At 37.0% G+C, this 11,853-nt stretch overlaps 1 protein-coding gene across 1 annotated transcript in view; it reads right to left on the bottom strand.

Moving 5' to 3' along the window:
• Positions 1 to 2,696: 2,696 nt before the first annotated feature.
• Positions 2,697 to 11,853, bottom strand: part of FBXO10 (F-box protein 10) — a 60,973-nt gene continuing 51,816 nt past the window's right edge. The window contains exons 8-11 of the mRNA XM_053465831.1: positions 7,939 to 8,214; positions 4,994 to 5,304; positions 3,729 to 3,910; positions 2,697 to 3,202 (exon numbers count right to left, since the gene is read on the bottom strand). Of these exons, the coding sequence (XP_053321806.1) occupies positions 3,025 to 3,202; positions 3,729 to 3,910; positions 4,994 to 5,304; positions 7,939 to 8,214 (947 nt within the window). The 3' untranslated portion in view covers positions 2,697 to 3,024. The remainder of the gene's footprint in view (positions 3,203 to 3,728; positions 3,911 to 4,993; positions 5,305 to 7,938; positions 8,215 to 11,853) is intronic.

The raw sequence follows: 11,853 nt of genomic DNA, 5'->3' as shown, positions 1-11,853 counted from the left end.
ACAAATATCAGGAGAACAGATTGATTGGAATGAAAAACGTATAAATGTGTCTTCATTCTCTGTCATTTTTAGAGATTGAAATGGAAGAACAGATACAGAGGCGAGCATTTGGAGAGTAAATCTTATTCTTTAACCACGAAAACAAGGAGGGATTTTATTAGTTCACAAGCATGCTAATTAAAACTCTTTGTAAAGCAACTTTTTTTCTTTGCATTGCATCAGAGAAGAGGAAGTCAAGATAGCGGAGGTAGCAGTGGTGGTAGAGGAAGCAGAGGAAGAAGATAGGCAGAAGTTAGCCAAGTTTAAGGACTGAAAATAGAGCATTAGTAAAAGTACAAGAATAAAGGAAAGGAAAGAGGGCAATAGAGTCTGTTGGCTAATACTGAAGGTAAATATGTAAATAAGGTAGGAGAAATTAGACTGAAACACGCCCATTTAGAGGGCAAATGGGCAGGGAGCGGGGTGCGTCAAGACTCCGCTCCCGAGACCCGGAGGAACCGGTAGGTACTTCACCTGGAGATCTCCGGGTCAAACACAGAGAGTTCCCAGGTATGCCTATTTGATATATACATATATAAAAAAAAAAGATTTTCTGCGCATAATCTCCTGCACAAAGATGGACTTCAGGTTGACCTCTGTTGTGCCATTATAACCATTAAAATTAAGTCTTTTGTTTCTATTGCAGAATCTTCTGCTGCCACAAGTAAAGAAGAAAAACACTTTTATTATCTCTGCATGTTAAATATTTTATTTTAATTGTATGAACGAGTATACCAATAATAAAGTTTAAATCCTTCAACAACACAATGATTGTGTGGTTGTGAATGACAGCAGTTTAGACATCTAATTTTTCATGCAGTATTGAACTTCTCTTTTTGCTTAACAATTTGTTACGTGTAAGCTGGTCCAGGATCTTATGCAAACGGCTACCAGGATTCTGTTGCCCAGGCATGGGGTTTTTCATGTCATCTTAAGGTAATTGTCCACCACACTCATGGGGCAACAGAAGAGGTCTAAATGAAAGGCAACCTTGAATATAATTTCTGTAATATTTTGAACCAAAATGTAGTCTTACATAGAAATATGGTAACATGTAAACCGCTTCTTAAAGGCAGAAAAAAGTCCAGTGCAATTATAAAATATAGTATTTTTATTATATACACTTCTTCACAAACCTATTTACAAACAAAAAAAACCACAGGTGTTTGATATAGTTAATATATACATTTGTAGGTTGGTTCTGTATATTAAACTTCATCATACGCTACTTGACAAGCAAACGCAGCTTGTGAGTTTATCGACCTAATGTATACAATTGAAACATAAATGCCTCGGTTTTCTTTCAGGTTAATATTCTCCTGTATCTTATGCTTTGTGATAAGACAGAAACGGATAGACCATGGACGAAAGGTATTGTGTAAGGAAGTTATATTGATAAATACAAAGCGAAATGTCTGTGTAAAGGCAGGATGATTTGAGAGGCTTGAAGACTATGATTACATAACAGGAGTCCTATAAAGAGACACTCTACTCGATAAAGAGTCCTCTAAAACAACAATACATGCAATATGGTGTCCCTATTCAGAGAGACATCTATTCAAAATGTTTTATCCCTAAAGGTGATATTCCACATATGGTGCTGAGTACAGGCAACACCTTGGAAGCTTCCAAAAAAAAAAGTGATGTAACGTGAAATCATTTAAGAGGAGTATAACTTTTCCATAGTAACAAATTATATCAATGAGGTTACATTCTAGGCTACATATGCAGGTTTCTTATAGAACTGACCATGCGTAAAAATGGTGAATCAGCTTTACTAACAATGTAAAGAAAATGCTGAAAAATATACAGTCTAAAGCATCTAATGTGTACAGCGTTCTAAAATACAGATAGATTGTAGATTGGTTGGATCAGGGGCCTACAAACCTCTTGTTATGTCCTGTTTACCCATTATATGATGCTATATACATCAATAACCTTGGTAGAGGTATATATTTTATAAAGTATGTCCATGATACTATAGCGTGAGAACATATGGCAAAATCACATTTAGTGCCGCAAAACCATACTAATGAAAAGGCAGTATAAAACCTAGCAGCCATGATGTTACTTTAGATTTAGTCTAAACGAGAGGCATTGCCCGTGAATAAATGTATGCAGAGTATGCGGGCTGTCTGTATAACACTATAATAACTAAATGCTGCATTAAAAGCATCACCTTACTGCTATAATTCTTTATCCTTGGCAAATTTGGCCAGATTACGGTAATATTTTCCCTGGGAATGCTGAATTCAAGCCTGTTGTCATGTGACACAAGCAAAACACCTACAAGTTCCATTCCGACATGTCATGTTTGGGACAGTCTATTTTAGTAGTATTAATTTTAATTCCAACTATGTACCACATGAGAGATACAAAAATAAAATACCGGCATTAACACCAATATAGGCTATGCAATGTTATACTTCAAGTGTAATATACAATTTTGAAAAAAAAGGAACTATTATTTATTAACTCTAGTTACCTGGGGAAAGAAATATATTTTTGCGAGCAGTTGATAGGAAAGCTACAGGTTGCAGGTGCAACTTATAACCGTTACAAAAATATAAATGCCCTGGTCCCCAAACCTTAATAGAACTTAAGATACTGGAAACGACATGTGATGTAATTCTCTGCACTAAGGGAAATGTAAGTTTAAATAGGTCCAAAGAAAAAGGTCTATTCTATTGCACAAGAGATTATTTGATATGTTGCATTCTTTTACATAATATCTTAGAATTTAAATTTCACTTATACAATTAAAAGGGTTCCAGAATATACCATCACAGAGGAACAAATTGCATGTTAGCTTTAATGTTTTGCTGTACTAAATACTCCAATATTCAGTCGATCGTTAGAATTTGTGAGGCTTATAGTTTACAATGTCTTAGTTATATTTTTTTTTCCAATAAGGTCTGTTAAAGTGTTCATACATCAGAATCCCAAAACAAACATTAGTTCATGTAAATGATTGGGCGTACATCATCACAGAATTGTACAAAAGATACTGCCATTGTTGTGACAGCGTCCTTCCACTCTTGCTGCAATTCTGGTTGTCACTGTTGCCACCCTTTGGCTGCTTTGGGTGCTGGATACCCCTCTTGTACATCCTTCAATGTATGGCCTGGCAGGAGGATTTTCTAATTTCCAAGTTACATCAGATCTGCCAAAAAAAAGGTTCACTTTATAAACACTTGCTCATGATCAATTAATCAAGGACATTTGATTAGCATCACATTTGCTACTTAGCATCTAGCATTTAGTTTTTCACACAATGCTTCTCCATTTTGGCTTTATTTTTGTTGAATAAATCATGACACAATGTAATATGTTGTGTTGTTGTTCATTTGAGGTTGCGTTTACCTCTAAGTAAGAGATTACTGTCATTATGCCCTGATATCTAAAACCATAGAATTAAAGAGGACATATTTTTGTTTTCACATGACTGTAGCTAAATAGGTGTTGGTCTAATCCCTCCCTTGTACTGCAGGGAATTGTTTAAATATTTAAATATAATCATCCCCCTCCTTTTGTTTGAACTACCAGTATTCTTCCTTCAGAATGTAAGCTTACAAGAGGGGCCCTCATAAGCCTAGGAACTTTTTGAACCTGCCATACGGTGTGGCTGCAAGCTCACAGATGTATGTGTTTTTTATGTGCCACCCCATATTTAAATTATACAGTCTTACTTTCTCTTAAAGGTCAGTAGCTTGTTATTCTGTACAATACAGTCTTCATTGCTGGAAACTTGTTGCAAGATGTTTTTTCCCAATTTTCCTTGAAAAACAATATTTTCCTGTACAAGTCCTTTGGCTTGGTCAAGAAGTGCAATGCCATAATCATTTACTGACTGAATCCTGTTTCTGGTAACCTAGAAGACATTTAGAAATTAACACTGGTTCAGTGAGCCTAAAGCTTTTGGTTTCTGAAGAAAAGCAACAATAATGCATTATAATATTTAAGGGCAGATGCTTCCCCCAAAGTTACTTTTTAGGATTTCGATTTCTTCAAATACCTTAGCAGGTGTAGTTAATTTTTTTGCCCATGATGTCAATTTTGTCAGATTTTTTTTTTTTACTGGCACTTGGCTACTATAGAACCTATAGTAACAGCCTATACCCCTAAATTGCATTTTTTTTTTTTATTGCTTGTTGTGATCCATTGTTAATGGGCTACAATGTATTTTACTGCATGCAAATTATAGCATGCATTCTTTATTTAATGAATTCGAAAATTAGGCTTCTGTTACACTTACATCCTCACCGGCTGCCTCCAGCATTAATTTGCACATGCTTGATAACACTACCATTTAGGTATCAGCCAATCACAAGTATGCTATCAAAATGTCATTCACATGGCATGCATTTGATTGTCTCCTGCTCATCTTATATATTTCATATAGAGCTTTGTTCCCATTGATTAGAATAGGAGCTCTATCGACAATATGCAAGAGGCATACTGAAGAATGCTTCATTTTTTTCCTTTTTACTAAAAACATATAAACTATTCTTGCTGTAAAAACATTTAAGTCAAGCTAAAGCCTGGTGTTCTAAAATACATACCAATTACATGACTGTCAACATGGAATCACTATGTCTGCATATGGCTTCATCAAGCCTTAGAAATCAATAGCTCTTATTATAAAACATAATTGTTTTTATAGGCTCCAAATATACACATCTGTGGTCTGCGAACTGACAGCAAAAAATGTGTAGTGCACGCTGAATCAGTCATATACACTAAGATGGTGGTTGTTATCTATAAGGAACATTTCTGGGGCAAAGTTCCAAAGTGGTCCTACTTAGTGTACTGTTCCATTGGTTGGTAAGGTTATAAGACCAGCTTTGGGACTAGGCCCAGTAGCTTTGAGCATGGCTTACTGTAAGTAAAGTACAAATGTTCAACGTTAAACTTAGGATATATGTGCTTTTCTTATAACATGCAGCACTAATACCTTCATGTCAGCCGTCTGTATGAGCTGAAGCCCGCAGCCACGGTTTCCTATAATGTCATTTTCTATGATGGTCCCGTCACCCTTAGAAACGATGCCATGGCTTTTGTTATCATATATGCCATTCCCCCGTAGCTCCACCCTGCATCCGGTTTCCACATGGACACCACTCAGTCTGTTGCATGAGATGCTATTGTTTCCGATTCGTGCCAGCTGGGTACTCTGAAACACTGCCACTCCGCTATCTTGGTTGGCATGTATAGCATTGGCTATGATGTTAAGTGCTTCATTGCTCTTGATGTATAGTCCAGCAGCTTGTTGACATAATTAATAGAGTTGATAAAAAGAATTAAGATAATGTGGCAACAATTTTAGAATTATACACTAACCAAGAAAAAAAAAATATATACAAATTCTGTTGGATTCTTACATTACTAAGGAAAGCATACTGTTAGCCTGGAGGACTGGAAGAGACAGTCAGTCCATGGCAGACCAGTGTGAAGTAGAGAATCCTCTCAGCAGAGATTTCTCTTTCTCTGATTCTCGACCATGGACTCACTGTACAGATATTAATGGTATAACAATATATTGCATATATTTATTTTTTCTTATATAGGGTATAAAAAAAAAGCGCTAACAAACCAGACTATGCTCCTTCATGCAGAGACTTAGTATTAACCAGAGCTCTCTGATACCAGTCCTACTATACACAAAATAATGGCTGCCTGTTAACAGATAAACAGTGGGTATACTGGGATTATAATGTCTGTTATATAATGCTTCTAGTGCATTTCAAATGACATAGTGTTTGTCTTCCTCTTTATAAAGGGCATCCAGAGAGACTTGGTGCTCAGAAGCAGTGTTTTCCACTTGTTAAAGAGCATTCGTATGCCCCTGTTTATCCCTGTTTATTACTTTTAGAATTGGATGAAAGTTGGTGTGGGCGAAGAACAGACTAGCAATAACAGTACAAAGTCAGTGAGAAATTACAATTGTGAATACATGTAATAGAAAAAACAATACCCTATTCACACTGAAGACAGCTTGTTAAATAAGATGGTATAGAATAAAATCTGCACTAAAAGAGAAAAAAGACACTATCCACCCATTGTAATAAAGAAAATGCCAGGCTGAGTGAACAGGCTTGGTGGTGTTTAAAGGTCCACCCCACCCATACTTTCATGTCAAATGAATACTGAAGCCAATTTTGCATTGTATTTTACTGCATCCTAATCAGCACAGACATCCTTTAGTTATTCTAGTTATAAAATGTGATTTCTGTCTCTTAACGCCTTGCTAGCTCTCTCTGATTAAAACACAAAGCATGCATAAGTACTCTTCTTGCACGTGCTCAGTATTGTTGGTTTCCTCTTCTCCCCAATGATTTCAAGGGGAGCTCAACTCCTATGATATCTACTAAGCATTTGTGTGAAGTATCTTTCCTGCTTACAATTCTTACGTTTCAGTAGATCCAACTGGGGTAGGAGTTTATATTAAATAACGATATAATAGAAGCTCATATTCACGTTCAGTAAAACACATGGAAAATTGACTCCAATGCACATTAAAAATATAACAGTTTTGGAGTCATTTTGCAGTCAAGGACATGTGAGTTCTAAGTCAACATGCGTTAAACTTGATTGCAATTGAAAAAGTTGCATGGACTCAAAAATGGGCCTTGCAAGTAGTGGCATGTCACTTAAGTGAGCTCTTAACTTCTGAGTGAACAGACCCCAGACATAAAAAGTGAGATACCGAGGGAAGTAGGCTTGCATTCTGTAAAATCTATAGGTAGAACATGGGAAAAACAATACTTTTGTTTATATTCTGTTTGCAATTATAAAGTGCTTTATGAAAAAAATCAGAATTGAGAGTCTCATTAATGGAAATCAAGTGAAATTTCTTCCCTGGGGTTGTATTTTCTCATACATAAATTAGGTACATTGATGCCACATACACCTCTAAAGTGTGATCTTGTCCTGAGACATCCAATAACATGTATCTGTTGTCTGGTTCTGCTGTTTAATTTCCTCTAAAAGAACAAGAGCACAAACTCAATATCCTTTTTCTCCAGCAGCAGATAGGGTATTATAAAAGGCAAAATGTATTAAGTCAATCTTTTTTTGGCATCACATTCTATGGACACATGAAAAAAAAAATAAAAAAATAGAGAATTGATTTAGTTAATTTTCGATCAGGCATTGCTAGAAATATACAAAATCCAGGGTTTGTGATCCTACTTACATCAGCAGAACTAATGTGCATAAAGAAAACATGAGGAAATAACACTTATAACCTCTTGATGTCACATCGCTGACACCTAGATGTTATATTGCATTTTAACTTGCTGCCTCAACCAAAGGTAAAGGTTATAACAGCATTATAAAACAAAATATTATATATAAATATATACTATTATATGCACTGTTCAGTTATGATTTTTTTCCAGGTATGAGTTTTGATCCAAGAAAATATTTATATATATATATACGAGGAATTTACACACTTTACTTACATTGAGCTAGATATGAACTTGACTTAAATCATACTAATAGAATAGTTTCTATGATAAGTGTGACAACGTAGCTTCCTTATGAAAGAGTATTGATGACATTATATATTTTACCTTCTACAGTCTCTATTTTACATTCTACTTACCTATAAGAAAGAAAGAAAAACAGTGACTGACTGCAGGGAGTATAACAGCATACAGTTTGGCATCCGCTGCAATACCTTTTCCTGCAGGGGGCACCAGAGATCTATATTTCTCTATGAACCTCAGGGGCCTTCTTCTCAGCTGCACCAATGACTTCACTAAAGGAAGGAGTTGGTGCGTTTCCAAATGTCCTCACATTCATGGATTCACTGGGCCCCCACCAGCATCAGCCCACTACTCCAAAAAAGAACATGTTGCACAATTCATTCAAAAGAAAACAGTGTATTCTTACCTCCATTGTGGTTAATGCTATTGGATTCAATAAGTGCAACATTTATTGGCCTTCTTGAGGAAAAGCGATCATCTTCAATTTCCAGATCATTTTCCCAGTTAGCTGCTTCTCCTTCATCATTGAAGTTTTCATTCCCTGCCTGGTTGGCAAGATAGTCACTTGCATCATCTTTGCGGCAGAAAACCGCCACACCGTAGATGCTGTTGTGCCCAATCTGGTTGCCAGTGATATGTGGGAGACTTGATGACATAATCCACACACCGCATCCTTTGTTACCTATAGAAAAGTACATTTTTATATTCTAACCCACAAAGGATTCATAAATTTCAAGGTCTACAGCCTGAAATGTAAGTGTTAAAAGCCTGTCATCAAAATGCCAAATGGAAACATTGATTGTTACCCTACAAATTCCCTTTTTTTCACTCTCTGATATTTGAGGCTACTATTCACATAACCGTTTCTTAAGCTTTTAACATCTTTAGATCTACCATAAAGATCCCAAGATCATCAAACGACTAATATTTCCAAAGCCTGCAGTAGCATTTGAAATTGCAGCCTTGGGTTTCTACATACATAGGCTCTCTTTACTCATAAACACATTTTATACCATGCTAACTGGCTGGAGATATATGATAGAAGTATACTTAATCGAAATAATACGCATGAAATTCAGGGCCGGCCCTGCCATGGAGCAGAGTGGGGCAATTGCCCCAGGTGGCACTTTTGAAGAGGCAGCACTTTGCCGCCCCAAGCACCTTTTTTTTTTTTTTTTTTTTGAAGCGGACGAGAGAGAGGGGCGCCGAGTGGTTTTCGCTTATCAAGCTGTCAGTACGCACCCCCTCTCTCCTCTGCGAGCCCTCTAGCTCGGTCTTGCTGACGGCTTGTAATGCTGAGCGCCGGAAGATGACGTAATTCCCGGCGCTCAGCATTGAAGCAGCTCGCACCATGGCAGAGCAGGACTCGCCGCAGGACTGCTGAAAGGTAAGTGAAGTACAAAGGGGGGGGGGATAGGGTAGATAATGAGATGGTAGGGAGACGAAAGGTAGATAATGAGCATGGCGTCGGCAAGGGGGGGCATCATTTCAAACTTCGCCCCAGGTGGAACTATATCTTGGGCCGGCCCTGATGAAATTTAGAAGAAAAAACTAAAAGACAAATTGGGTTCTAATCTCGAAAGGGAGACTTGACAGAGCTCATTGACTTCACTATACATTAGGAAGGTACAAACCCCTGTGAGTTTCTGCGACAGTGAGGACTTGGTTGGCCCTGTATAATGCATAATTATATCTGTAATATTTCTTCAGTCTTATTACAAATTGATTTATAAGCTATACAGGGCAAGCTCAGGCCTTCTTGAGGGAGAAACCTGCCAGTTTGGGTCCTTCATTCCAAACAGTAAAATGAGGGAGTTAAAACCAGAATTCTCTGGCAAACTCTCCTACCAACTCCCCCTTTAGTGAATACACCTTACTGTGATAGCCATGCAGAGAAGCATGTGCACTGAGATTTTTTAATTCTACATCCATTCTATTTTTATTAATAAAATGCCATGGGGGTGTATTGCAAGGTTAAACTGGCATCCGTTGAGAAATATTTTAACCATCACTTCATTTTTGTTAATATAATATCATGGGAGTGTATGGCAAGGTTAAAGTTGCATTCACAAACTATAGGTAGTTTTCTTTTAAATTTATAAATAGTACATAAAAGACCCATTCCTTCATTTCAATAAGAAATCCTTATAAACAGACATATCAACACAAAACAAGGCATGGGGACATAAAAAGGCACTTGTTCCAATGAAACTATTTATCTATTAATCTCTGCAACCGAGGGCACTGCTCAAGGGTTTAGTAAATATGACCTCATGGTTGGGGCGACTGCCTTTAACTCCAAAGTCATGTAGAATGAACGTGTTTCACAAGACAATTGCTTTTGAGTGCTGAAAGTGCAAGTAACATGTATGAATATGTAAAGCAAGGTATTTTTTATTTTTAGCTCTCAGATTTGCCCACTCACCAGCTACAGATAAACACCGAAGGTGGTGTAACTCTGCATGATCACCCACCAAAGTGGACCCAGTAGAATTAAAACACCTTCAGAGTGTATCCACTGTTGGCTTCTTACAAGCCCAGGGGAAAAGTACAAACAAAACAAGCTTATATTAATCATTCATTTTCTGGTGCTAATGAATCTCATGAGAAGTATTGTATGGTAAGAAAAAAATATCTTCCTGAATTCTTAACGTAAACAAGGATTCAGAGAAACCGCTTTATGCAGTTTCTAAACATGACTTGAATCTAACAATTTATGCCAATGTCATTTTTTAGAAAGGGGATGTTAAAAACAGTAAATCTTCAAAGTTATAATTTTCATCACCACTTAGTATTTTACCAAATCTTTTTAGTGCATAATTAAAACATAGAATCCTGTATTATGGTTGCATGAATCATTTTAACCCTTACATCTAGAATAGTGTCCGAGTTGTTTTCTTCTTTGTATGCCCTGTCTCTGTGTGCTACCAGTTGTTTCTGTAGATGTGTCCACGCTACAGTTGGATCACAGCTTACACAGAAACGTGACCGCAGATAAGAACCATTCGGTCCATCTAGGCTGCCTGTTTTTTTTTTTCTGAAGTAGATACTCAGACTTCACAGACATATGCTATGAACTCTTTTATTAGATGTTATTCCCGCTGATACCATCTTTTCATCTCCTCCTCCTATTGCGGTGGTTTCAGTACTAACAGTGTGTTCTGGTCACATTCATTGTGTTGATGACATCTTGATTACCACTTATGTATATATGCAAAATTAGTCACATTAACTAGGGACTCCAATGTGGACGTTTGGATTATATGAAAAAGTCAATTGTATTGGGTCTCCCTGGGACCCGTATAATACAGTCAAATAGGTTGCCACACTGACTAAACAATGCATTAGGCAGGGCCACCTTCCTGGAGGAGCAGCTTGTCAGATTTGGCCTTTTATAATGTATATGTAGTAAGCAATGTTCCCTCTAATTTTTCTTAGGTAGTGTGCGCAGAAAATTTCTCTTGTGCAAAAATTTTCCCAGAGCCAAAATTTTGTGCGCACAATATGCTTCTGCAAATGTTAAATTTAAATTGTTATTCTATATTTTTGGTACAGCTCGCTCATGGTTAATAACACTATATTATAGTGTGATAATGTAGTATTAGTTACACAACAGTATTACTTATTGTAATGTTTTTTTAAAGGTGAAATTCTCACTGCATAAGTAAATCATGAGCAAATCAAGAGCAGAGGCTCCAGGCCGCATAAATGATACAAAAAATTGGGAAAAACTGTTGTGCGCAGGAGCGTACCTAGAGTATTTGGCACCTGGGGCGGATCCTGTATGTGGGACACTTTAAAAACTGCATAGCTTCTATCGTTAGGCAAACATTGACAGGGGTACAGCATAACTGTTATCATTATTTACTAAGGCAGTCATGACGGTGGTACAACATAACACCTATCACTATATACTGAAGCAGACATTGACCGTGTTACAGCATAACTGCTATCATTATATACTGAGGCAAACATTGACCGTGGTACAGCATAACTACTATCATTATATACTAAGGCAAACATTGACGGTGGTGCAGCATAACTGCTAACATTATATACTGAGGCAAACACTGTCAGTGGCACCGCAGAACATCTATCACTATACATTGAGGCACGCATTGACCATGGTACAACACAACACCTATCACTATACATTGAGCCAGACATTGACAATAATGCAGCATAACCCCAATCACTATATACTAAGCCAAACATTGATGTGGTGTAGGCCTACCACTTTAGTGTCTGGCCTAGTATCTATCTATCTATCTATCTATCTATCTATATGCACCGAAATGAAAATTCTGGACCTAAAAATTTA

The sequence above is a fragment of the Spea bombifrons genome, chromosome 1 (genome assembly GCF_027358695.1).
Source record: "Spea bombifrons isolate aSpeBom1 chromosome 1, aSpeBom1.2.pri, whole genome shotgun sequence".
Taxonomy (NCBI): Eukaryota; Metazoa; Chordata; class Amphibia; order Anura; family Pelobatidae; genus Spea; species Spea bombifrons.
The sequence above is the reverse complement of the archived record's forward strand: the minus strand, read 5'-3'. Positions and strand labels throughout refer to the sequence as shown.